A 27,500-nucleotide genomic window follows, 5' to 3' on the forward strand; every position below is an offset into this window, starting at 1 on the left:
GTTAGTTCATCAGGCAGGCCAAGTTTCCAATAGCGGCAAGCATCCAGACCCCCGTGGAGGAAAAGAGGATCGATAATGGCAGCAGCCGACATGCTGAAATTTCCCGGGTGTTGAGAACCGTTGGCCACAACCCACAAGGGTCTTGATCTCCGCTATCGTCGGCCCTCCTATCAGGATTTAATAGATAGTGTTATAGGGTGAAAACACTCGCTTGTACGGATATGTACTGACATGATGATAGCCGATGGGAACTTGCTATGCCTTCGTTCCAGTAGCCACATGTCTGCTAACAAGTGATGTTGAGCCTGCCGATTTGCTTGACAACCCACGGCTCAACTCACCAAGGCAATACATAGCAGAACAAAGACACGGTTATCTTGCTGGATCGCATTGCATCGGGAAAGCTTACGACAGCTTGTCTAGGGTGGTAACTTAAAATCATGGCGGCTATCGCTGCTAAAAGTGCAGTAGGGTAGGCTAGTGGGTGCCAGAAACATGAACTAATGAGCTTAGAGCGCGAAATAAAACAAGCAAGTGACTCACTGGAATTCTAGTATACTGGTCATGTAATATTGTCAGCGAAGCTCTGCGCACTCAACTTTTCAACCACCGAGGTACAGGCACAACTTCGCCCCCAGAACAGGTGCAACCACCTCCGGTATACGCCGGAGAAGCGCGCCGTGACCAGTTGCCAGACTAAGGCAAGGCTGACAACAAACCCTTGACCAGCACGGGGTTGCGGTCGGATCGATTGAGGATTTGGTAAGTCGCAGAGATACGCATGGATCAACGCTCGACTCATGACCGAACGGATTGGAATCTCCCGTTTGGTTTGGTGATATGCAGCACTAACTAACGTCAGAAGGTGACCGCCGATAGCGAAGCATTGCAGGTATGTACAGTAGTAGTAGAGAGGTAGCCGGGGGGCAAGGCTAAGGCTCGGGCGAAAGAGTCAAATTGTGATGGATCGAGGCCGCAGGTCGCTAATGGATTGATGGGCGCGTGCCCGCTTTGGCTGCCAGGCACCGCACTCCGAGAGGTTGTTAGTTGGTCCTGCAGGTGGAGCTGGAAGATCCTTGGGCCTGAAGGAGGGAAGACTACGCAGCGGCAGCGCAGAGCGCAGTGATGGGAGCGCCACAAAGGGTAAGGCTCTGGCACGCCAGGCCTGCATGGCTAATTTCCTTAGCAGGGATCTGACATGATCCGTTCTGGTTCGGGTATTGCAAGGCCGTGGCTGGCCTGCCAGTGGATGGAATGTGATGATGTAGCGAAATGGGCCAAGCAATCAAGGCATGAGCTTCTAGGGCCAAGCAGAGGTATTGACAGGGTGTCTCAGGGTAGCATCCACTTGTTGGTGAAAGAACGCAGGGACCATGGTCAAGTGCAAGTGCAAGTGCAAAGAACCTGAAGCGAAGGGGGAAGGAAGCACAGAGAGAAAGGAGAAGGAGGAAGAGCAATCCCGGCAAGAGCAATGTACTGCAGTTGGCTCCAGCTACGGGCTATGGCTGCTGTACGGATACTCTACTGCTATGGGATAATGGATATTGGATTGGGGGATGCAATGCTTTGCTACGCCTCACTCGGTCCCTCACACCTCCATCCTTTCTTGGCCTTTGATCACACCCCCCTTTCATTCTGATTAGCCTCCACCTCCACTGACCTGGTTTGTTAGCTTGTGTGGGATGGGGATACCCAAGGTCTCGTGGGATTAGGTTGGTATCCGTAGAATAGCGTAGTCCAGGTCTAGGTTGCGTAGCGTTTGATCACGGAGCGAGCATTCTAAGGTATCCCCTTTATTATTGACATTCTATTGTCACTAGCTCACAGTTCCCTTCATTATAATAAGCCTCCCTCCTCCGCTTCATTCTCCCTCTTTTTTCTTCTTCTCTATCAACGCAGCTCATCAGTCAATCGCTACCTCGTTGTGCCTCTTACTACTACCTTAATGTAAGTTGATACCACTCTCAGCCTTCACTTGCCCCTTGAGGGAGCAGACGCATACAACCACACTCTCGTTCCCCCTATGGAGCTGGAAGTGATGGGCACTTGCAGTGCAATGGCAGCAGCCGTCGATATCACCAGGAAGGAACCGTTGGCACCTGCCGGCACTGGCAGTCGACAGTGAAAGCAAGTGCTAGTGATTCAACACCGGCAACATCGATGCTGCCTGCGAAGCGAAGCGAGTCGTTTGTTTATATATCGACTCGTGCTCAGCCTTGCCAATGCAACTTCGCTACCACAACATCATCACATCACTCGCGCTATTGCTCATAGTCTCGCTACTATTCACGCTTTATCGAAACATCACAAACTGAAACATCTCACTAACTTGACTGATAGTAATAACTCAGTCATTCTTTCAATCACAAACTACCCAACCTTCAAAATGAAGACCACTTTCGCTACCGTTGCTGCCTTCGCCTCCATGGCCCTGGCTCAGCCTGCTTTCCTCAACACCCAGTTCGACCTCACCGAGGGCCAGCCCTACACCATCCGATTCTCCGGCTGTGACTCTGGCTGCACCATTGTCCTCCAGAACGGAGAGTCCACTGATCTTAAGGACTACAAGACCCTGACCAGTATGTCTCAGACTAATCTTGACTGCCCTTGAATCACATACTAACGCGCCACAGGCTCCGCTGAGGGTGACTCTTTCACCTTCACTCCTTCTCAGCTCCCCTCGGACACCTACAACTTCAAGATCACCGACTCTGCTGGCGAGATCAACTACAGCGAGCAGTTCTCTTACGAGGGTTCTTACGACGCTCCCTCCGCCACCAAGTCCGCTACCAAGTCCGCTGTTGAGACCACTGCTGCTGCCACCACTGAGCAGGCCACCACTCTTGCTACCAAGCCTGTCGAGACCACCACTGCCGACAAGCCCATCATCCCTACCCACGCTCCCGTCACTCCTCCCAAGAACGCCACCACCCCCGTTGCTACCCCCAGCAAGACCGGTGGTGCCCCCGGCCAGACCGGTGTCCCTGAGGTCCCCGTCAGCGGTGCTACCCGCATGACCTCTTCTCTGGCTCTCATTGCCGGTGCCGCCATGGCCATGGTTTACCTTAACTAAGTTATGGACATGATTGTTCTGCACGCATAATACGTGGGATGAGAAGAGTGGTTTGATGAGATTCAAGTTTTCGGTGTATAATTCTACTTTAATGATGGCCTTTGTTTATTCGTTTCCGGTTACCCATGAGGCGTCACGGCCGGCTGTATCCTACGATGAGGCCTGCAATGGCTTATCTGGGAGGGATCGAGAGCCAGAGCCAGGTATTTAGAACTCAATTAGACTCAAAGTTGGTCTGCTTTTTTACAATATTCCTTTCTCTATTGGTTCTGTGAATTGTGAACTTTGTTGTGACTCTTCATGTTTCATGCAGGCGGATACTAGGATTGAGGATCATTGATGGTGATATCTTATTCACTGGATCTGAGTTGGTCTCCATCTTAGAAGGTTCTCATGTCACCTCCTTCAATTTAAGCTTCTGATGTCATGTTTGATTGTCTGTGGAGAAGAGACGCATTGGTTTTTCTTCCCTATCTCTTACTCTTTCAATTAGATTGCGAGTTGCATCTGCGTCGTCCGAATTCATCTTGCTCTCCACTCCCTTATGCAGGTTCCCGGTCTGATCTGTCCAGGTCCCCCCCATGCATTCGCGGCCCAATTGCTGTTTCAGAAGCACAACTCAACGGCTCGACTACTGCAAACCGATCCCTTGGCCGGGCGGGTAATATGCAACCCTCAACCCATGGTAGGGGGTTATTCCCTGCTATACAAGTGTATGATATCAGTGGACATGTTCTGCATCGGGCAATCATTCATCTGAGGGATCTTTGTTGTCACGAGACAGCCGAAGCAAGAGCCGGCATCATAGAGTGAGGAATTGCCGCGTCCTCTATTTTTTATGGTTCCGGATATCGCCTGTTCCGTTTAACACCGAGATTTCGTTATGCCGCCTCGGAATATTCCATGTCAACTTTATGCGATTCATTCAGTATCCATCCATTAGATCGATCACCGCCTTTGCAGTTTACCTAGTTTACACAACACCCCCAGGCAATTGTCCGAAACTCGTCGCACGCCGGTAATTAGATGCTCGCTCGCTACAAGGTCTTCACTTTAGGCTCTATAGTACGCGTGTACATGACTTGAGACAAGAGGACCGATATTGCGTCTTTTTACAGTCACTGCTTGTAGGACTTGCGCATGCGGTGTGTCATGGGATTTGATTAATTACTACTCTGAGTCTGAGCAAACAGGTTTGGAATTGTAAACGCTGATCGTTTCCCTTGACAGTTTGATTAACGGGTTTGTGTTACATTTCAAGGATATCAATTCGCGTGGGGAAAAAGGGAGAATCAATGAATGAACAAGTTTGCAAGTTTTTCGCTTTTCGCTTTTCGCTTTTCGTCTCTTTGACTGTCTCTTCCGGTGTGACCGATCTGATCTTTGATCTACAGTGACTGATCTGATCTGATCCGGTGCAAGGCCCCTTGCACCAGCAAACATTCCATCTCTTTGTGGCTGTGTCTTTGACTCTTTGAAACGAGCGACTATCAGAATATCGCCGGGGGTTTAGTTTAGTTCAAGACAAAGCCTTGGGAAACACAAAAAAGAATGAGCGCGGGGGACATAAAACATTTCGGTATTACTCTGCATCATTGCACATATGTTCAGATGAAAAGAGGGTAAGAATATGGGAAGATACTGTAGATGAAACAGCGCAGCCTCCCGTTCGTCTGGGAAAGATGGGATGAGATGAAATTGAATTAAAATGAGAGAGCGACTGCCGACATGAAAAAAGCAAACAAGGGTGATCCATACTCGGCGACATTCCTTGATGCTGTTTGTCTCAAGGCATAGTCCAGTAACCAAGGAAAAATAAGGAACATGAAATCATCATTGTCGCGGAGTGATTCGCTTCATTTTGGCGACGAATGGGCTCGTTGCAATGTCTGCCCAAGCTCCGATACCACAAAGTCCTTGATCAAAGGTGTATCCGTAGTTGGAGTTGGAGCTGGCGTTGGAATCAAAATTGGAGTTGAACAAGGAATCAGCGTTGGCAGAAATGTCAGAAGCACGGCCAACCACGTGCAAGCTGGGACCAGGACTGGAACTGGTCATTGACGAAGAAGGCCGGGGATCCTGGACTTGGAGATCCAGGCGGGATGTGGACGCCGTCAGATCGGCCATCGAGACCGAAGCCGAGACTGAGGCCGACACGGAGCCCGGAGCGGGGCATCTTGTTTCGGAGGTGGAATCGGTCGAAGACCCGACTGTTGCTGTTGTCCAGCCGGTCACGGAGAAGAAGTCGGCATCGGAGCGGACGGTGGCATTCTCGAGCATCAATGATGAATAGGTAGGAGGACCGTAAGGCTGATGGTCATCATCTATATCCCCGTCCGCATCATCAGGGACATCAGAATCAAAACCGTAGGTGCTGAACCGCTCCAGGTCCTGAGTAAAGATTGAGGAGGCAAGGGATATAGAGGATTCAGAACTGTTTTCGTGGTTATCGAATATGTCCATGACGATAGAGAGAGTCTGGTAAGTGTTTCAGTTTAGGGAGAAATGAGGCGAGACTCTAACTCCTCACTGATATACGGAGGATAATGCAGTGTAAGGTTGCTCTATGTGTGCGCGTCGGAGCTGGGTGTGATACTAGAATAACAATCACCGTGCAAGTTTGGCCAGTGTAAGATGTAGAACAGCCAGGACGTTGCGTTGATACAGACTGAACTGAACTGAACGATGCTACGTAGGGACTGACCCGGCGAGGCGGGTGAGGCCAGGCCTTTTGAACTCCAAAAGAACCGTCTCTGCATTAGCCAGTTCCCAAAACCTCACCATTCGTCAGTCAAATCAAGATGTCATGATAATGGCTGTGGTGCCCTCTCCCACTGGTCGAAGTACAATAGAACAGTCTCGATCCGACAGCCCTATATTCCCAGTACGCGGAGGACAAGTCTTATCGTGAGAGTGCCACACGGAAACTCGTGTACTCTCGTTAGCAACACACGACTCTTAGTGTAGTTGTGTTTGAGAAGTGGTGCCATTATCGCATGGCAGAGCCTCCTCTAACCCATTTGGCCCTAGACAAGAATTCACGATTACCTGTCAAAACTCAATCGCCTCACTTTCCTTTGACGCCCCGTTTGATAGAGGAGGTCTATTTTGGGAAAGGAAGAAGCTTGTAATGACAATGTCAGGTCAGGTCTCGTGACTGTCGAGAGCTGCGCATCGCCTTTGGGGCTTTCTGTGATGACGTTTTTGTTTTCAGCGTGAGACAACTGAGTACCGACGTCAACAGGAGAAGGATCCGGTTGCGACGAACTTGCCTCCTCCCAAAGCCCAATCTTGGTGTATTCTATCATAAAGATAAAGCAATCTATTGCATCATTCTTGGTACATCTGTCTTTAGGATATACCACGTTCAACCCCAAATCTATTAGACGTTGATACGCATCCAAGCTTCGAACACGATCCAGGTTGTGAGTTGTTCAAGCTTGGGTTTTGACTGATCTCCAGGTCCATCGCCCGACAGCACGTCGTCCTCAAAGAGCATATACCCTCTGTGAGAGTAGAAGGCACACAAAGGCTGATCAGTTACTAGCGGGTACATCATATCGATGGCAGAGCCCTGACAAAACCCACAGGATAATGTTTCCTCCCCCATCGATCTTCGCCGCGTTGTCGATAAGACCACCGAGTTGCTCTACAACATACAGGACCTCATCCCACTCCTCCTTTCCCTTGGGGCGTCTGCGAGGAAAACTTCACCATTTGCCAGACTGAAAGTTAGGGATGAGGTGAGAGATGTCTTTGCGATCTCTAAGTTTCCCTGGTCCTTGAGAAGCAAGAGTCGGGATGATGTCTAGGACGTCTTGCACGCTTTCGTGGCCATGTAACCAGATGATGATATACTGGAGGGTTGAATGAGTCCCAGTAGACAAGGTCGTTTACGGTGGTTGCCACTCTGCAGTTATCCAGTTCGTTTGCGGCCCAATTCCATTGGGGTAAGTTGATACAAGAGTCCTGTTGAAGTGATATCGAGCAAAAAGTCGAACAGTGTAACTTGATGTATTGCGTTACTGCAACTAACGGGTTAAGATTGTTGAGACAGCTTAAGCTTCGTTTGTGATAGACACAACTGCACAGTTTTATATAGGTCCCTTATCTTGACAGAGTAAGGTACCTAGCTGTATGCATGGCAGCTTCTTCCTCTATGCCTGAGCCAATAAACGAATTAGAGATATTTGGCTTCCTCCAAATGGTGATCACTATGGTGATGAGGGAAAGGAAACAGTGACCTGAAAGTGCGCCTACAAGATGGAATCAATTAAAACTCCTCCTATGACTAAAACGTGCTTGCTGTATACTCTCTAGCAACCTGTGTACTTGAAAAAGCAAAGTAATGAGAACAAAACTGATGGAAAAAAAGTGCTGATCTTTATCGATGCTTCCATGCCTCTGCGCCTTTCGGTAAACAATATTCAACTTGGACTGACATCCGTACCAAACTGACCATTACGCTCTCTCCTCTCAGCCTCCATACTAGCTGCCATGCTCCCCTTTCGTCTCAGACCGGGGGCCTTGAACTTTCTCACCACTTGGTAAGACCTGTCGAGCTCGTTCTCCACGGCACATCTAATTCGTAGGGCAGCTACGGCAGGCCACACGCTTCGTTCGCCCCTGAGAACCCAGTAGTTGAGGGTTTCTCTAGTCGGCGTTTCCAGCAGTCGTACAAAGTCTCCGGCTGTCACTTCCGGCACAAGGACCATCGAAGCCGCCGGGACTTGCTCATCTACTAAAAAGCGGCGGATACCCGTTGGAAGGAGGTTGAGCGTGTCCAGTTGGCTGAGGCGGTGTCGTATCTCCAGCCCGACCATGCGTACCAAGAAAGCAGAGACTTGTGTAGTTTTGCTCCGTGACTCGACCAGGGATGGCCCATGCATGTCAGACTGGATAAAAGGTATTAAGTATGGTCGAGCTTGGCTGACGATGAAATGGTTAACGTTGAAGAGTTCGGCAATGCGTCTTAGAGGTGAGTCCCGATCAGAGTATGAGGTATGTGTCCAGTGTCGAAAGTCGATGGTGTTGGCCGGCGCCCAAGGTACAATGTTGCCATGAGCATCTTTACAGAGCATCGTCGTCTTGCGGTGGCCGTAAAGTGAAGGTGATGAAGCATTCGACGCCACAGCAGCTGTCCAGATCAACTACCACAAATTAGCAGGTCTCATCACCGACACAGACATCAATAACATACCACATTAGGCGCAGTGAGATAGTTGAGCAGCGTCGGTACACCTCCCTGCCCCTCTGTCGCAACTGTGATGTTCAGTACCCTTTTGCTACGGTTGTAGGCTTCCTCGAACGTAAGATCACCAACATTGGCTCTCACGCACTCTTCCAAGACAGTCACATCAAGGAAGTAACCTTCTTTGGAGAAACGTTTAATCCTCCGCAGTAAAGTGGCCCACCGTGACTGGAAAGCTCGAAATGTTGACATCTCACCATTCTCAGTCCCGACTTTGGGTGCAAAGGCCGAGAGGTCGATGCCATCGCCACTCAAGACCGCTGGGAGCTCTTCTTCGGTGTGAATCGCAACCAAAGCCGCAATCAAGGCGCCCGTAGCTGTGCCGGTGATGATGCGAGGAAGTAGACCGCGTAAGAAGAGAGCTTTCACAACGCCAAGATGACACATGCCAAATATGGCACCGCCTTGTAGGACGAGGGTGCTTCTCCCGAAAGCTTGCCGTGTATCATGTATACAGTCTAGCTTCATCTGCGTTGTCAACGATGGCCCAGCGCCATGCATGGCGGATGGCGTTGTAGGAAGAGCACGTATATCCTCCACTGCTTCAGCGATCTGGGTGATGTATTCTTCTATAAGATACTTGGTGCCGGCAAAGGATCGGTTGTAGAGCTTGGGTGAGGTGATGTTGCCCAGGTTCCGAACAAGACCGGATCTCAATAAATTGACGAGTTGCTGAAAGTTGGCATCTTCCCGTGCAGTCGCAAGGGAGTCAAGACGTTCTGCAATGAGTCTCCAGTCATAGTATTTAGAAGCTGGGTTATTCCTCCTATAGCCGTGTTAGTGAGAGTCGCATGGGGACGAAGGCTATACGTACCATAAGTCAAGACCAAGCAGATTATCCAGATGCAGCGCAGCTTCTTCCCAGTCCTCAAAAACTTCAGCTGTTCTCAACAGATCCAGCCATAGCTCAACAGGGCTTTTGCGCGTGTACCAGGTCCGTAGCTTCTGTAAGGACATGGTTAGTTGGACACGATAACCTCACGCGTAGGTGTATCCTTGGAAAGGAGACATGAACATGACATGACTTACCCTCTGCCAGAAGCTGGCCACATCCACGACGACACCCCAGACGGTGACTACCACCCCCATTATCGCGTTACCGAGGGCCGATCACAAGCACAAGCACCATTTACAGGAGATTGGGTCAAGTCTGTGGTTGTGAGCGCGACGAGATCACGCGCGGCCAATGTACCTTGTACTAGTCGATCGACATGGGCTATATATACGGCTCTCAGGGCCGGCGCGAGGAGTTTTATAGGGAGTTGAGCTCTATAATAAAAAAGATAAGGAATTGTTTTACAGGATGAATATGTAAGGTAGGTTGGTGTTGTTGGGTTTCGTGGAGCTCCCCGCAGCCTGTTCAACAAAGTACCTGGTTCACCTACGGTGCGCTAAATCGGCATGTGATTGCCAATGAGATCACCAAGAGTCTTAGACATGGAATCCTAGCTATTGAGCCACACTCACATGCCATATGTAAGGGAGGCGATTAGGAGATATAAGCTGATAATTAACAGAATCGAAGTTGCAGTTCACTGTTGTTGATCTTCCAGTTGCAAATGATATACGGGACCAGGCACGCAAAAAGGTAAGATTCATGTAAATAGCTTCGCTCTCTGCCGATCCCCAAAGTCTAAGTAAGTTAATGAAGAGCCATTGTGCCTGGACTATGCTAGACTACCATTGTACCGGTCGGTGGTAGTCTGCCCAAGTCAGACTATTTTAAAAACACCATATTATACAGCAATAGTTTCGTTTTACTTGTTGTGCAACCAATATCTTGATGCCTTTTCCCAACTCCCGTAAGAACTTCCAATCTAATCGTCGTCGTCGTCAATGACATTTCTCCGGCGAGATCGTCCTGCCATCTGTTCGACGTCGCTACCTTCGTCTTCGCTACGCTCCTTCGTCCTCTGTCGCTTGGACCGAGGCTTCTCGTCCTCGTCATCGTCGAGGAGCTCTTCCTCATCGTCATCAGCAGCTTGGCTATCCATTTCCTCATCGTCGCTACCAACAATGAAGCCATCATCGAGTGAGTAGCCTTCGTGGCGACCGACTGCCTCCTCAAGATCCTCATCGGACTCCTCATCTCGTCGCCTCCTAGGCTTGCCTGCACCAGGTGCGCCACGTTTGCGAGATCCTCCTGCGCCTCGAGATCCTCCTTCAAGATCACCAATCGAGAGTCCTCCTCCACGCCCAGAAGATCTGCCCACGCCGCTCACCATCTTAGCCTCGGCATTTTCGCGTCTTCGCTGGGCCTTCATTCTCTCCTTTTCAGCCAGCTCAGCCTGCTTCTTCTGGAGTTCAGGATCGCGGGTAGTCCTGATGATCATGTCTGTTGAGTTCGCAGGCTTGCTGGCGCTTGCCATTCTCTCGGCGAGACGGGACAGCGCATCGTCTCCAACGGCCTTGTTGGGTCGAACGTTGTATTGCTCTGTGATATGTCCGACCGTCATCAGGATATTACTGTGCAACTCGGCGGCGGCGGCATAATAGTGTCCATCTTGAACCTCGTTGTATGGCTTATCCGGTGGTGGAGCAAGTGCCTTTCTGTTAACTTCGTAGTGCTCCCCTCCAACAGAGATTGTCACCGATCCATCGCTCCAGTGGAAGACGTTTGTGTTGCTTTTCAGCTCGCCGGTGCCATGATCTCTTCGAACTCGAGCGACGTGTTTGGGATGTTCAGATTTGGCATTGGCGATATCGAATTCGGTTGGTTGGAATGTATCGGGGTTGTACTCTTCAGGCATGATTTTCATGAACTTGGGAACGCGAAGAACTCGCAGCTGGAGGATCAAGATCAGTAAGCGCCTCAAATGTTGCGCGAAGCAAGATAGCACATACCGCGCCGTCTTTAGGTTTGGGAGTTCGATGCCGGTAGGTCGTGACAGTTTGGACAGCACGCTCCTTAGTCTCTAGTTGTGCTTGGTCTTCATCGTCATTACGGTACCGCGCGTAGGTGTCGCCTTCTGGGTCCGAGGCGAGCTCATCATCCTCATTGACTGACTCCTCCTTGGTAGGTACAATATCATCGTCGCCCTCGTCGCCAAAAAGGTCATCGCCTCCATCATCAATAGGCTCAATTATTCCGTCTGAGTCGGACATGATGTACTTTATGTGATTGTTCGTGTAAAGGGAGCGTGGGTAAAGCAATTGAAAAGAGGAATGGAAAAAGTGGTTGGTGTTTGCGCGCACAAAGGAATATGCTTGCAGTTCAGCTCAGTCGCGACTCGAGTCTTTGACCCGTTTAGCTTCTTCTAGGCCGGCCTGAGGTTGGAGTAGCACCAGCCACACTTGCAGCCACTTTTGAGTGCTAACCTAGTCTAACTTAGAGGAGATAACAGCCACTTCAACTCGTCTGTTCTCCAGCTGTTGCAGGTCGGTGGAGAAGGTTACAGAGAGGTGCAGCCTCAGGAGAATGTCAAAAAGTGGCGGAGATGCGACAGAACAATCCCTTTTACAGCTCTGAAACAGGAATGGCGCGCTTCAGGTGACATGTAGAGCCAGTCGCAGGGCATCAAAGAGAGCAAGGAGTGGAGGTTCCATGCTGGTTGTGCCCAGCGGGGAGCGAGATGCGCTAGCGTGTGGCGCTCCATCTGCTACAGCGTGGAAGTTACGGGGTACTTAGCCGCTAGAGATTGAACTACCATTCATCAAGCCCCGACACCGACACCTCAAAAACCCCCTTTCTCAATCACGCCTATCCTGTCCCGTTGCTACTGTAATATTGGAGTGGGATTTGGATTTGATATTGGACTTCATCCTAACAACAAAGCTCGGCACATTAACGGCGAAGCTCAACTCAGCACTCGGCCCCTTATCAGGAGGATAGCGACGTCTACCTAATCAACGTCTCGCTCGTTAAACCTCAAGCTTGGGAAGCCTGCTTCTCTTTCGCCTCTCGCTCTCGCTCACGATTTCACCCCGCCTTTCTGTCAACCATGTCGAACCTTTTCTCTGGCATGTGAGTACCTTTTATATCTCTTGTATCTCATCATCTCGCTTCATTTCGTCTGCATTTTGTCCTGTCTTGGCTCTTCGTATGGCATCAATAGCTTTGTGTGGCTTGCCTCCTGCCGCTGTTACAGTCAGTCTCCCCTCTGGTCGATCTTCGATGGACACCCTGAAGAGGTACAGACAGAGCTCTTCACCAGCCACGATGCTTTCTACTCTACTCTGTACGAGTGCAAGGGTACACTCAGAACCCAACCCAATGCCTTGCGCACTCTGTTGCAGGCCAACTACCGAGGGATATCAAAGGACCATCTCACCATGTGGTCCCCTGGTACAACATCCAAGACATGTCTTCCCAGGGTCATCATGAGTTGGGAGATTCACTCTAAGCCCTGCAAGTATCGTTGAGGACTGTTTGCAGGGGGTAGTAGTTCCCTAGCAACACTTCTCATGATGCCAAATCTTTAGCAGAGAGGACTCAATATCATGAGCAGCTTCTCATCTATATATCATTATCCCCTTACCCTTTCTGCTATCCGCCCATCTCCCTTGTCAGGGCGCCACGCATGCCGCTTTTATGCAGCCATCATGAGCGGGACCTGGTAATGTTTCAACCAATTTCGCCTATCTAAGCATAGTGTGCTGTCACATTAACTCTCTTCGACTTCTTTTGACCTCTTTCCTGTTCTTTCAACATCTTCATCTTCATACTTACCTCATTTTGATCTTTATTTTGCTTCTCATCTTGATTAATTTCCAATCACTAACAATCATCAGTAACGCTCGTTTCCGAGGTGGCTCCGGCAAGTCTGGTAGTGGTCCCCAGAAGAGCCCAACTGGTTCTACCGCCAGTCAGCCTCCTCCCCCAGAGCTGTCACTCCAAGGGAACAGCAACCAGTCCCCAGCTAGCCTGGCTCCTAAAGTCCCTCCTCTGCCAAACTCCCCTTCGCTTGCGCAGACTATTGGCATGGACGAATCTAGCGGCGTCATGAGCGGCGACGACCTCATCTCATCCTATCATCTTCCTCGGCCTCTTCCTCTGTGGCTCAACGCTCAGTACGCTAAGCACATCGTCAAGGGTAACTTTATGACATTGAGCGCACGACCCAAGACCGTTGAGCAAGGCGAATGGATCGCTCACCAGGTTGTTGAGCATTACCGTAACCTCTGGAACTTTGTTCGCGTTCTGCATGAGAAGGAAGATGATGGCTCATCTATCTGCAACGCAACTAGCTGCCCACGCATGTCAGCCGGAGCGTGAGTCGTTGTGTCTCTTTATGAATCACCCATATACTTACTCTCGGCAGCAACCACTCCTTCACCTGGCTCAACCGAAACAGGGAGCCTGTTGAGCTCCCCGCCTATGAGTACATGACTCTTATGCAGCGATGGATCTCTGGAAAGATTGACGACACCAACATCTTCCCAACCGACCCCTCCGGTGTCTCGTACTCCCACAACCCTTCTATCACCACCACACCTTTGTCACAGCTATCGAGCCCCACCGAACCCGAGTATATCGGCAAGCGATCAGGTTTCCCCGACAAGTTCGTCGACATCTGCCAGATGATCTTCCGACAAATGTTCCGAGTCTACGCTCATCTTTACTGGGCTCACTTCACTGAGCCCTTCTACCACCTCAACCTTGAGAAGCAGCTCAACAGTTGCTTCTCCCATTTTGTGCTGACTGCTACCGCCCTGGATATGCTCAAGCCCGCTGAGCTGGAGCCCATGCAGCCCCTGATCGATCTCTGGGCCGCCAATGGAACCTTCCCTCCCGAGTCCAAGGCATATGAGTATGCCAATATCCGAGCCGGAGAGCGCCTCCTGCAGCTCTCCACTGCTCCCCAATAAGCGTGGACGAATAACGGCGTGGCTGGAACGTGTAGCGTAGCACAAACGGCGGAGAAGACGAGATGGTGTATCCATCGAATGGATAGATTCAACTGTATACAACATATGAGGCATGTATTGGATCTGAACTCTGGGAGAATAGATCAAACAGATGGGAAAGGTGGTGGAGACATGACAAAGCATATCTCTGCAGCGACAAAGAGCTGCGGACAGGAGTTTTCGGGGCCTCGACTAAAGTGCTTCGTGGAGAGAGTTGACTGTAAAGAAGGCGACCAAAGGTCGGGGCACACACGGAACTGGTGGCCTTGCAGTTTTTGTATCAAAGTGAGGCTTGTTTCTAGTTCCCTAAACAATAAGACCATATTTCGAAAATTGGAACACTATCACGTAAAAACCTCTTGTAGCACAATCCCCCGCAAGTGACCGTGTCACGAAATCTCTGTCCGTATATTACACGACTGACACTCCAGCCAATCCGTATTCCACCCAGTCGATGATCAGCCAGTCCTGGATCCCTTGTTGCAATTCGCACTCACCTCGCTGATTTTGTATTCCACAATGACAGGCTTTTCTTCCTCGATCGCGAACCTCCCCGAACCTACATAAAGTTTATCTTGCAAGACCTTCAGGCCAGGCGCATCAGTTTCGAACCTAATCTGCACAACTGGTTTTGTCAGTATGGGTTATCTAGTCAAATCCAAAAACATGACGTGAAAGTCGAGGCGATGAGCTTCCTATCTATAGCGAAAGATATACTCACAGGCATTTCCAAACCCAGTTGTCGTAGCATTCGCATCCCCTCGGATTACCTTTCCTTCATCACCCTCCATATACACGACACCATTATAACTGAATCTCATCGTGGAGCCTGACGTATCATGCGCAACGCTCGTAACTTCAAGCTTTACCCATTGCCCGTCCGGGTCACGCCGTAGGAAGTCGCTACCATGAATAAACTTGGCATCGATAGAAGGTTCATAGCCGGGTTCCGAGATGAGTGTGCCCGCATCAGGGACGAAGGGAACATTCACAAGATTGGAACTTATAACAAGAGGATCCCTAATAGCGATCTGTAATGAGAATATTAGATACTTGCTAATTCAGTTCACATGACTGTAATTGAACCAGGGGTGGTGTTTAAATCTACTCTCGAACCAGCCTCGAAGCAAGTTTCACAAAATTGAGGCGAGGAATAGGGTATGCAAAAATGAGTATGCAAACATACTTGCGCAGTAAATGCAGGAATGAGTACGGGGAAGTTAGTCAACTTCATATTGAGAACGTGTCGACTGAGTCTCAAGTCTCATTCTTCAGACTTAGATACGAATGACCGGGGGCTCTCTGAAGGCTTTTTATGAATCTGCTACCGGCAGTTCGGGTTCCGAAATCAGATGTATAGAGAAGGGCACATGTGGCTTCTGTTTATCTCGTCTCATTATATCTATATACTTTCGTGACCAAGTCACTGGTGTTGTGCGGATGAAGATACACTGAGAGAATTATGTACGAGTTCCAGCACGTAACCCATGAGATATTCTGTAGTATGGTTCTCCTTGTGTTGGGGGCATCTACCGAAGCATATTTGCAATCAAAGGACAAGATGCTCCCTGTGTAACCAGGCGACTACGTCCTGAGGAATACGAAAAGGGACATATTTGGAAGCACAAGGCAAACCAGAGCACGAAAGTCCGGCACTATACCACAGAGAGTCCGCTATCAAAAGAACACAAGCGTCCTGAGCGGTGCACTGGTTTGCTGAAGAGGGACGATCTTCATTCTTCCATGGTGCACGATCAGAAGTCATCGTCAAACGGAGTTGTGGTATCATAGCTGGTATGGCCGTGATTAAAACCGAGTCCATGGTGTTGACCATCCCAAGATTATCCACGCTGGTCATGAGATCCGCGATAACGAGTGGTATCACTAGTGTACGTTGAAAGCACCGGTTATCAGTGTAACAGCTCGCAGCACATCACCACGACCATATCGATATCTACGCTTACTAATGAGATGACCGACGACACAAGCAACCAGTCTACTCGTCTTCAAGATCCAATTATCCATCTCACGACAGGTTTCGTGATGGTGACTGACGTTGTGTTAGGTGCGCTGAAAATGTACACCGAAAAGCTCGAATAGCCACAATTGAGCCGCGTCGTTGCAAGCATTGTCCATGTCGATATCATACTTGACGGGGCGAGACGTATCAGTTGCTCAAAGAATACGACTGCACGGTGAGAATCGCCACCCATCGTGGGGACCAAGTGACAATACACGAGTCTGTAGCAAGAGTGAAAGTGCCGCTCGCCCGTGACTTCCGATATACTCGATTAATCCCTCTCAACTGCACCTTTCAGATCGATATTCCTTTGACACAAGGAAGGCTGCTGTTGATGAGCGATAAACAATATTGGATCTCGGAACTTTCATCCGGTGCAACCCGTCAGTGCCAGGTTAACCCCAGCTTCTTCTTCTCAAACAACGTACGCCCAGCTGTCAGCTCAAAGCCACTCGTTTCAGAAGCACTTTTCGGTATAGTGTTAAGTGGCTGACAAGTTTTGTCCATCTATAAGTGGCGACATATACCCTTACAACCTTGCTTCACCGCTGAATTCTTCGCACGTTAGGGATAGCAATTGTCGTCATGAATCGAGTCGAAATCAAGATCAAGCCATTTCAATTAGCAAGCCATGATCCCAAGTGCTGATGGGGGTGAACCGATGTTCATGACAACAATGGTATGACATCTGAATATCCTCGGTCGTGATGCTAGCAGTTTTCAGTAAATCATATTAAAAATAGTAATATGAGGAACTGCCGCCCTGCAGGCATCGCTTGATCCAAAATGATCTTCGGATGATACCATGGCAAGCCATTTTACCGACTTGGTCTGCACACTGGGGAATCCATGTTGCTATGCCGGAAAAGCAAAGTATCAGAAGTATCTCAGCATCAGCTGGCTTCAAGAATAGTACTTTGACTTCAAAGATTTCAGTATCCGTATTCCCACCTCGCAAAATATACTTGATTAGGACCTCAATTGCACTTGCAAGACCAGACTAGTCCTCATACAGACATATCGGTTTTTCGTCCTCCAGATGGAAACGAGATGTTTCCTTGTTCCAGCATGTTGTGAGCGTCATAACAGATCTTCGGCTACAACATGCCTGTCCTACGCTGACGTTCCCAGGTCACCAAGAATTCGTAGTATCGGCGAAACTTCGTTTTGAGCATTGCTCGACCCCTTGCGAATGGATCGTAATGCGGAGGCTCTATGATTCAGATCTTTCTCGGGATCTTTGAAGTTGAAAATAAGTGGTGGGGATTATAGGTAGATCTAGACCCGCACGATGTATCATCATTAATCCGACTTCCTTCTCCAGCAACGTCCAGCCACAGCCTTGTGAGATCGCATAACATTTGTCAAGGCTGACTCTTACAGGATGCTCAGAACGTTACTGCTTGGAACCGGTAATCTCCATTCAGTGGATCTCCATACTAGAAAATCTCTTCACTTTCGAGATGTGTGAGCGCGGACCCAACTTTGGACAGGGATGCCTAGACCGCATGTTTGGGAGGCACGCTTCGCCTCTTGGGGTGTAAGAAAAACCAAATCGCTAGCCATCGAGCTGGATGCCTGCCATGCGGGAGAATTAAATCGATTATTTGCTTTTAGGTAGTTTAATAAATGGGTTGGACTATTAGCGATGGTCTCAGCGCAACATGGCCCTGGCACTCGGTGAACTCGAGGCGAAGAGATTCTCGCGAGTAACCAGGATCAAGGGCCGAAAAACAGCAATATCTTGGGTATAGGACTGTGTTGATAGAGTCAAGACCCTGGAAGGCTGCGTCATGTACGAAAATCCCATTTAGATTGGCATACCGGTGTCTCTCGGTTGTGTTGAGTTGGTGGCGTATAACACGGGAATTACGAAGTCTTGATTTAATGTCGCAGTGCTGGAACAAGGAGCAGAAAGACATGTGCTTCTGAAACCGACGACTGATTCTGACGAGGTTCTGTGTTGGCATGGGGGGCAGTAAGGTTTGTCCGAACATCGCAGTTTCCTTCGAGTCATAATAGCGGTATCTGATACTCGCCAATAGACATGTTGAAGCACTTGAGCAACGGCTCTAAGTGACTTTCATTTCGGATTCATACCGGAATCCGTGGGTAACACCCGTAGCGCGATGACGAGAAGGTCATTCAGAGTCGCAGCGGACCCTGTCTCGTTGATCCTGTCGGTTTACTAGATTGATGAGGCTCTTGTGATGGCCGAGATATACGTCCCAAGAGCCACAGACGAGGTTTCAGACGTTCCGAGTCGTTGCGGGTGTTGCATAGCCCACTTGAGATATGGATTACCAAAATCGGTCAAAGTGTATGCACAGGGTGCAAGCTTGGTTGCTTGGACAGGCAGTTTAGGGACGATGCAGGCCAAGCAAGGTCAGCCCTTTGGGCGAATGAAGCAGCAAAGACTTCTCGCCTTGTTTAAATGATTGGTTATGGTGAGAGGTTAGGCAGTTTTATATGGCGCTGGCCGTTGACCCAACTTGACCCTCCCGGAACATAACCCGAAAGTTCTCGACTGTGACAAAATCATTTGCACAGCTGATATGGGACGATGGACGATGCCGAAGGAAGCATGCTCGATGATACTGGGTCCTATACGAAGCTCAGCTCTGAGACGTTGTTAGAAAGATTTGGACAAAGTTGGATAAGGCTCACCATGCCATGTCTACGTCATGAGATACGTTCTGTCAGAGAGATGCGTCAACATAAATTTACTTCATGGTCGCACGCGTGGTATTGTCTTTCACGCGTGAAGGGTCCATGAGTTCGGGGGCATGGATCCGAATGCAGACCGAGCTCACGATGTTTGGGCCATTCACCAGCCAAAGCGATGACGCTAGAGCATCTAGGATCTGCCAAAGATCAAGTCAGCAGGGAACGTGATAGCAAGGTGTCTGACTTTTTTTTGGTCGACTAGGTAAAGGACGCGCACGCGTAACACACCGACAAAACAAAGTGCTCAAAAGAGAAACACCATGAGCGGCCTATTATGCGACCATGAAGCACAGTGGATCCGTGATTCAGGCTCGAGAGCCTAGTGGCTGACTTTGGCTGTAGAGGGCGTGCATACGGACACATGTGGGAGCGAGTGGAAGCTGCAAGTTAATGATCGCAATCGTCTTTCCAGCCACCCACCGTGATGGAGCATCAGTGCATGATCAAGAGAACTATCTCTTGGCTGATGAGTTATTGGCGATGCCGCAGGTGAATCGGACCATTGTATATGCTCGAGACGTGATACACGGCATTCTTGCAGCGAGATAATGGGATTTGTGGTGTTGTCTGCAATGATCAACAAACGGCACTTGCCAAATCCAATGGTGATCAGGGTCCAGCAGCTTGGTAGCAGAGCCAGATATTTTGCCTACGGCATCCAGGTATTCGATGCTATACCGTGATCCTCGATGAACAGTTTGCTCTAGTCAGAGCTTTGGCGCAAGACAATTGCTGCGCTCAGCTCGGTTAAGCTGATGTCCGAGAAATCTCAGATCTATCACCGAGCATTGCATACATTCGCTTGTCGAATCCAGCTAGGGATCAATGGGACCAGGACTGGCTTCCCTGATGACGGGCGATTTTCGACATGTGGACGGGACAACTGGCGCGGGGATGAAGCCAGACGAGATGCTCATTTGTGAGGCGAATCCATAATGCCATGGCGTGTACTCTGGCGCAGCTGGGGCCGAAGGGTCTCGGTTGCTTCGCTAGAACAAAAGAAGGCGTAGTGTAGCTCCTGAAAATGGAGCAGGTGCTGTAGAAAACGCGGTGTTGAACGCGGTCTAAGTCTTGATGTTTCGTGTTGTGTTGTCTTTTGTCCCGTTGCCTTGTAAACTGAAGGAGAACCGGGCATACAGGAAAATAATTCGTTGAATTTGGCAAGGGCATCGGATCTAGCCCGTCGAGGTCCTTCCACTTCCATCAGCCACCGGTACTGAGGAAGGCACGTTAACACGTTCCTACCCCACAAGTAACCAAGCTGAGCAATAGGATTCCTGCCATTATTGTTAGTGGCCCTCGGCCGATGCAGAATTAAAGCCCAAGCATCTGAGGACTAGCGTCCGTGTTTTGGTGCCCAACGTCTTGGAATTCCAGTCTTAGGTTGCTGAGCTTTTTTTGCAACCAACAGAAGGCGTCCGGGCCGGCCCAGCAGCGCCCGAGGCTAGTCCTGTTCCAAATTGTCAAGACAAGTTTAGCTGTTGAAGCTGTTTAATGAGATGTGATGGTATCGCGAGTCTGAGTAAGAGTCTCTGACCGTCTCGAGCTACGCTGCTACGTACGTACCACAAGTGTCGATATCTGAGGCAGACGCTTAACCCAACCTGGGGAGTATCAAATTTAGCACATGGCTTCCCGTCGCTAACTTAGATCCAGTCCCAATCGCGCTTTTGCTACCAGGGGTTGTGCCGTGTTTGTGCTGAGAAAGATCCCCCAGACGTAATGGCATTTTGCTTTTTCCTTCAGCGGCTCTTGATACCATGTTGTAAGCCATGTTCTTTTCGTTCTTTGGTTGTTTCTGCTTGTCGCGCCGGTAGTAAACAACCCTGACAGCTTCCCCCCCATGCTTGTCAAACCCTTGCAAGCCCGCATCAGCGCACAGCCATGACACCACTTAGCGATTGTCACTGGCTCCCAGAAGCGTGGGGTTACTGGGATGGTGGCCAGTCTAGGCGATGTGAAGGGATAAGAATATCACAGACTTAGTCGATAGCCATAGCAAAGCCTCGCTCGATGATGGCCTCATCACTCGAGGGCACCGCCCATTGCATGAACCGATGGCGGCCTAAGGGGAAATACCTAGGACTCCGAGCTTATTTTACGATACGGAATGTTACAGGATAACTAGGGAGCAGCGGTCAAGTGACGACGGCCCGTATCTGAAGCTAACAGTAGCATACGCCGCTGCCATTGTTCACACGGGCTCCATGGCTGACGAGAAGGGACGAATGGTAGTCATGTCAATCCTTCTCTATGGCCGAGCTCGGATGACACATGAGGAATATCCCCCTGCCTGGTGTGTAAGACTAACCTCGTTCCGTGGAGGGAACGGCAGGCCGGTTTGCATCTGGGGATCTGACTTCCATGGTGGTGTAGCCGTCACAGTCTCCCTCTTCTCTGCGGAGATGCTGTCCTCCATTCGACGACTGTTACGTATCTCTGGTTTCCACCACAACGATAATTGATATGGAGTCGTTGTTACAGATTTGGCTGGGCACTGCGACACTCATCACCGCCATTATGACTGACTACCAATGACGGGCCGTGTTGGAAGCTGGAAGTGGACTTTGACCTGGAAGACGAGCGATGGACAGAGAAGAGGATTCATCAATCTATTCCGCTCTCGTCTCATCCTCTGCTATTCTGCAGTCTAAGTATGTGCAGTACTGTAGTGTATGTAGCTATGTTAGTGCCAGACTCAGTAAATTCTCAGCCTGGTTGGACCCCAAGTTTGCCTGGTCGATTGAGGCCCCCCAGGCCTGACTTACGCCTCCACACCCATAGAGATCTTCTACGACGCTGAGGTTTTATTCCCATATTGGCATTGGATGTTGCGTAAAACGGCTAAATCGATGGGGACGCATGCTCGTTCTGATGCTCACTGAGTGGCTGATTATCTTATCGGTTGATACAATTTCTCCCTCATTCTCTCTTCTCACGTATAGTCTGATAGAGAGAATCTAGCCACTGTATCGTACCGTGATCCAGTTACGCCCCTGATTTATAGAGCGCCTATTAGATCTATGTAGCTTAGAATTTGAGATGCTTATTGATCCGGAGATGCCCTCCAATATCCATATCGAGGGAGACGGCCCCATCCATGGGCCGGGCCACTAGTGGGTCATGTCCATTCATGATCCTCCGTCTAAGAGATACCCTGCTCGACCCTGCGAGCTGCGAGTCGACGAGACCAAGACTTGCCTTGCCTTGCCTTGCCTTACTATGTACATGCCTTGTCATGGTCGTGCTTCTATCGCCGTTGTTGTCCAAGATGCCTGCTCCACAGGCGTGCAATTGCCGATTGTTTGCCCCGGAAGAGTACATATAATCGAAGATGGTCCTCGCTCTGATCCCAAAGTGGTAGTCTGTTTTTTAACTTGATAACTTCCATTGAGAATCATATATCGATCATCTCTGCCTCTTCATCCAAGTCGCATACTTGAATCAAGAGCACTTCTTCAATTGCACCCATCTACCATATATATCATCCATCTCCAACATCATCGTCGGCCTTACTAGACCAGACCAAAAGGTTAGCCCACACCATCCCGCAGCAAAAGTCTCCCACTGTTGTAAGTGTGCCCTCTTTTTGGTCATTCATCGTCCCTTTTGCGCCGCGCCGCGCCGTCTGGTCTGGGTCTGCTGCACAGCGCTATACTGCATCCATTTGCAGATAGAGCTCCAGCTTCCAGTCGCGCGCTTCTCTTGTTTTTTGTTGTCGATTTCCATCGAGCTTTGGCGGTATTCTAGTCGTGTACCTGCCTATGAGCTTGTCGCCATTCCCGTCCCTTCCCGCTCTGGCCGCTCAAGTTTCCGGCCTCCCGTCATATCATCGCATACCCATTATCGAGTGGTTTTTTACCGCCTTCATATTGGATTCAAAGGATTTAGTCAATTCTTTTTTTGGAATCTCCAATACGAAATAAGCGTGTGCAAAATAAACTCAGGGCCAAAGGGGGAAAAAGCCCACATCTTTACCTTTGCTGCGCCTTGTGTATCAAAATAGAGAGCAGGCGGTTTCTCCCATCATCATTCATCTTCATCCTTCCATTCTTTGGTCACAACGCGAATTGCCCAATACTGAGGAGGTACGACCTTGTCCCCCGATCTTGCACCGAGCTTTGAGTCACACTCTGTACTGCACCTTCCAATGGGCCTACTGCTGGCCTGGCATGGCATGGCATGGCACTTGACCCCACCCCTAGCACGGAAGGTCGGGTTTTCTGGCTTCCTTCCAGGTTCTCTCTCACTCTCACCCTCAAGCCCACCTGCACCCGACCTCACCTCACCTTAGCCTTAGCATTAGGCTCTACCTTACACGCCCCTGCCCTGTCCTGTCCTGCCCAGTTCCTTCCCTTCCCTCCAGTGAGGAAGTGAGGAAAGCGCTGCTACTGCTGGGTGCGTGAAAAACTTGGCAGGCTGCCAAAAATACACACCCGTCCCCGTTTCGCCCTTCACCGCTGCTGCAGTCTGCGCTGCGCTGCTGCCCACCAAACAATTGTTTGACTCTCCCGCGCGCAAGGAAGGGGAAGCAGAAAAAAAATATGATGATACCTTAGTAGCGCTCTCTATCGCTCTGGGTACTTTATTATTTGCCGCGCCCCTCCCTCAAACCCCAACCTCTCTTCGCTTCCCTCTTGTGCCTCTGTGTGCTCAAACTTCACCTTGATCTCGATTTTGCAATTTGAATTTGGTGTTTCCCATCTTCAAGATTGCATATCTTATCATTCCCTTCTTGGCTTTATTTTCTCTTTACAGCCTTGCCTTCTCCCGCCGTCTCTTTTAAAACTTCCCCACCTCCTCGTCTATCTTACATATCCGCACACTCCCTCACTCTTCACAATGTCTTCAACATTTCAAATGCAACAACCATTTTATCGTCCAGCTTCTCTAACCGTGGATACCCAACACGCACAGAAGTACTTCGAAGACGAAGACAACAGTGTGCTAGACGATAGCATTCTTGATCACAACACACTCGACTCCGGCTTAGAACTATCGCCTCCCATGGCCGGCAGCCGTAGAGACTCCTTCGCCGTTGGACAACATCCTCTGTTCTCACCAAAGACAGAGGACTGGCACTCCGTCGACATGCAGTCCGTCCCTTCCAACAACCCTTTCCTGGACCAGCACAGCAACAACCCTTTCATGCGCGGCCTCGACCAAACTCAACACAATGCCTACGCTACCGCCAACTGGGCCTTTGGACCCAGCTCCGGTGCTTGCACTCCTCTGCATCCTTTTGACGGTATGACTGAGTATGACGCCGGTGTTCCTCTCTTCCAACAGCGACCCATGACCGGTCCGACACCATTCACAAACCCTGGCAACATGTTCCCATCGCTCCCCGGTGCAAACCAGTCCATCCCCACTTCTCCCCAGAAAGAGTGGATGACCCCTCAGCAACCCATCAACAAGAACAAGATGCGCCCTAGCAGCCCCGGTATCCGCTCACACAACGAGATGCGCCGAGGCGATGGCATTCGTAAGAAGAATGCTCGCTTTGATATCCCGGCCGAGCGAAACCTCAGCAACATTGACCATCTCATCTCACAATCTACTGATGAGCAAGAGATCAAGGAGCTTAAGCAACAAAAGCGACTGCTTCGCAACCGACAGGCAGCGTAAGTACCGCCCCACTAAATAAACATTGGAGATTTACATGATCTGATACTAAGTGCCTTCAGCCTTGACTCAAGGCAACGCAAGAAGCAACACACTGAGCGTTTGGAGGATGAGAAGAAGCAGTACACCGCTGTCATCAACGAGATGGAGGAAGAGGTGGCTGATCTCCGCGCCAAGCTTGAGCAGATGCTCCTTGAGAAGCAGACATACACCAACTACATCGAGAACCTCAACCTCGAGAAGGAGGAGATGATCCGCACTCATACCATCGAGACTGGCGAGCTCAGGAAGAAGGTCGGTGTTCTGACCGAACACGTCCAGCGACTCGAGAATGCCGCTCCGTCGGCCGCCGACAACGGTTTCTCATCCGGTTTCGACGACATGGACGGTATGGGTATGCCTGGCGCCTGGGACGCATCCAACTTCCTCAACGAGTACCCCGTCGAGCCTGAGGTCAAGCAAGAGATGGCTATTGCCCCTGTCAAGAAGAACGAGAACCCCTTTGCCGAGAGCGACAAGCCCGCCCAGGGTGGTCTTCTGTTCATGCTCTTCCTCGTCGGCGCTTTCGTTCTCTCGAGCCGCTCCACCCCGGCCATCCCTCGCGTTTCCGAGGACGTCAGGGTCGCCTCGGCCAACATTCTCGACAGCGTTCTCAAGGATGCTGGCGTCAACTCTCAGTCGGCTACTCTGCAGGCACCTCCTCAGCCATCAGGTGCTGCTAACTGGGGCAACCCCATCCCCATGAATGACATGATGATGGACGGCGTTGCACCTTCGATGCTTTCTGAGCTTGGTGACACATTGACTCAGCCAAGCCAGGAGCAGACCAACGAGCAGATCTTCTCTTTGTCGGCCGCCCAATACAACGGTGTCAACTCTCAAGATTTCCTCCAAAACGCCCCTGAGAAGTCTTCACCCAGCCAAGGACGTCGAAACCTGGCCGAAGCACTTTCAGCGATGCGATCCAACAAACAAAACGATGCAGCCGATGTTTACACACGCTCTCTCCTTTGGGACCAGATCCCCAACGATGTCGTGCGCAACTTCGCGAAAATGGTGTCCGAGTGCAACAACGCAGAATGAGTGAGCAGCAATGCAACGAAATGAGAACATGAACGAAGACACGAATCAAAGATTAAAAATGTCACGATGACGAATTCACGGCTCTCGCAGCCCCCACTGAGACTACACACTTTTCCTTTCTACTATTTATTTCTTTTGTCCAACTTTTTCCTTGAAGTCGGCTATTTTCCTTCCTCTTTACGGGGATGAGCTGCCATATACTCGATGTCGCTCTCGCGCACTTCAGACATGTTGCTCACGCACCCAAACGGATGGTTTTTTGTCTTCCATTTGTCGTTTCTTGTGGCTTTTCCTATTTCGGAGTCGTTTTTGATTTCCTATGGATCTAGCAAGCGAGCGTGCATTGATTTGTTTTGTGTGAATTTGACTTGTCTCGAAATTGGATACCTCTTTTTTCTTTGGATAATGGCGAATGGGTGGTGTGTGTTGTTGATGGTGGATGTGGTACTTGGGGGTCGAAGCAGCGGCGAAACAGAAGCCAGCAGAAAGCAAGCAGACTCTATGAGGGCCCAGTCCATCAGAGTCTGTATATTATCGCGGTGCATGGAAGAGAATATGGAGGCACAGGATGATTTTTCTTTTGTCACGAAGATGGAAATTGGCATACGTCGAAAGGCGACAATGACTGAAATGGTCAATGATGACGAAGAAACGAGCTCGTCGGTGATCATTTATTTGTTTATTTGAAATTTATTCGATTCTTTGAAGCAACCTCCATTCCCAGGTGGTCTGGTCAGTTGTGTACGATATTTATGACATGGATGATATTGAGATAGTGTTTATGCAGTTAACATTGAACTAAGAAGCTTTCTCTTATAGCATAATCATACTTGAACCCAACAGTGACAGTGGCTGTGACATTGATAAAGATGGTGTTGATGCTACCTCGTGAACATAATGCTACTATGTCATAACATGTAACTGCGCCTTGAGGGCGATGGCTGATCAGATCAAGATTTCGAGTCGGATGCTCAGAGTAGAGTCCTTGCTAGGCTGACATAGGATGCAAGGCCAAAGAAGGAAGCAGAGCGGGTGCTATTTTTCAAAACCAGGATTGGAAGAAAACAAGGTGAGACATGTGGCAGACCGGTCGGTTATAGGCTGAAGCTGTGAGTGGTGGGTGTCAGAGTGAGGGACAGTGAGATGGTGGCTTGTCTAAGACAATGTCTTGCCAATGCGCGGCGCTGGGACGGCACGGGATGCGAAGAGGGATGGAAGAGGGAAAAGGCTGGGAGTTTGATATGATATGGCATTTGAGAGTGATAAGATGACCCGATTACAGCAGTCCTAGTCTAGTATTGATTTGATAGAATCCCAATGTTTGTCAACTATCTAGTTAGTATCTAGTGGTAGGCCTCATGTTGATGCCGATGGTGTATACACTTTCTATCCGTAGATCTGATTATATGTCATTGCTGCGCCACTATGGCTGAATAACCGTGGGGAATCCTTGGCCTTGCATCGATCGAGTCTCGAATACAGTGCATCGCATCGCATTGCAGGGCGTTGAGCTGAAGCTGAGGATATGGTCATCTTCTCTAACCTCCTCACTTCTTGTGCAGATGATCATAGAAATGATCTCGCGGCCTCAAAAATACACAGATGAGATGTGATATCAAACTATGGTATGCCCAATCATTCAAGTGAATTTTGTACCATTGAACCTTGATGGCGGCTACCAACCTTGCACCGGGTTCTGTTAATGTCTGTTATTGAGCCCAATTGGGGCCTTGATGATAACTCTCTTTAAGGTTCATCAACGGCCGAGACTCCATATCTCTGAAACGTTGTCAGATCATGTTGGTGACCTCATTCTCGGACTGATAATGATAATCAAACAGTACAACATAAAATAGCGACGAATCGATATTGAT

General features: G+C 49.7%; 7 protein-coding genes across 7 annotated transcripts; 3 read left to right on the forward strand and 4 right to left on the reverse strand.

Moving 5' to 3' along the window:
• Positions 1-2,386: 2,386 nt before the first annotated feature.
• Positions 2,387-3,073, forward strand: FIESC28_05128 (uncharacterized protein; the record flags this gene model as incomplete). Its single annotated transcript, XM_031159275.1, has 2 exons — positions 2,387-2,579; positions 2,634-3,073. The coding sequence occupies 2 exons, from the start codon at positions 2,387-2,389 to the stop codon at positions 3,071-3,073; spliced, it is 633 nt and encodes a 210-aa protein (XP_031016632.1).
• Positions 3,074-4,906: 1,833 nt separating this feature from the next.
• FIESC28_05129 (uncharacterized protein) lies at positions 4,907-5,536 on the reverse strand (the record flags this gene model as incomplete). Its single annotated transcript, XM_031159276.1, has 1 exon — positions 4,907-5,536. The coding sequence occupies one exon, from the start codon at positions 5,534-5,536 to the stop codon at positions 4,907-4,909; it is 630 nt and encodes a 209-aa protein (XP_031016633.1).
• A 1,964-nt stretch (positions 5,537-7,500) lies between these two features.
• On the reverse strand, positions 7,501-9,413 carry FIESC28_05130 (uncharacterized protein; the record flags this gene model as incomplete). Its single annotated transcript, XM_031159277.1, has 4 exons — positions 7,501-8,223; positions 8,274-9,090; positions 9,139-9,269; positions 9,354-9,413. 4 exons carry the CDS (start codon positions 9,411-9,413, stop codon positions 7,501-7,503), a joined length of 1,731 nt encoding a protein of 576 aa, XP_031016634.1.
• A 728-nt stretch (positions 9,414-10,141) lies between these two features.
• On the reverse strand, positions 10,142-11,429 carry FIESC28_05131 (uncharacterized protein; the record flags this gene model as incomplete). The annotated part of the gene is made up of 2 exons (XM_031159278.1): positions 10,142-11,110; positions 11,169-11,429. 2 exons carry the CDS (start codon positions 11,427-11,429, stop codon positions 10,142-10,144), a joined length of 1,230 nt encoding a protein of 409 aa, XP_031016635.1.
• Positions 11,430-12,265: 836 nt separating this feature from the next.
• Positions 12,266-14,132, forward strand: FIESC28_05132 (uncharacterized protein; the record flags this gene model as incomplete). The annotated part of the gene is made up of 4 exons (XM_031159279.1): positions 12,266-12,288; positions 12,413-12,502; positions 13,056-13,535; positions 13,586-14,132. 4 exons carry the CDS (start codon positions 12,266-12,268, stop codon positions 14,130-14,132), a joined length of 1,140 nt encoding a protein of 379 aa, XP_031016636.1.
• Positions 14,133-14,629: 497 nt separating this feature from the next.
• Positions 14,630-15,405, reverse strand: FIESC28_05133 (uncharacterized protein; the record flags this gene model as incomplete). Its single annotated transcript, XM_031159280.1, has 3 exons — positions 14,630-14,796; positions 14,893-15,202; positions 15,358-15,405. 3 exons carry the CDS (start codon positions 15,403-15,405, stop codon positions 14,630-14,632), a joined length of 525 nt encoding a protein of 174 aa, XP_031016637.1.
• An 8,355-nt stretch (positions 15,406-23,760) lies between these two features.
• FIESC28_05134 (uncharacterized protein) lies at positions 23,761-25,626 on the forward strand (the record flags this gene model as incomplete). The annotated part of the gene is made up of 2 exons (XM_031159281.1): positions 23,761-24,542; positions 24,606-25,626. The coding sequence occupies 2 exons, from the start codon at positions 23,761-23,763 to the stop codon at positions 25,624-25,626; spliced, it is 1,803 nt and encodes a 600-aa protein (XP_031016638.1).
• Between the last annotated feature and the right edge of the window lie 1,874 nt (positions 25,627-27,500).

This window comes from Fusarium coffeatum, assembly GCF_003316985.1.
Source record: "Fusarium coffeatum strain FIESC_28 chromosome Unknown BRIP53273_contig_111, whole genome shotgun sequence".
Classification (NCBI taxonomy): Eukaryota; Fungi; Ascomycota; class Sordariomycetes; order Hypocreales; family Nectriaceae; genus Fusarium; species Fusarium coffeatum.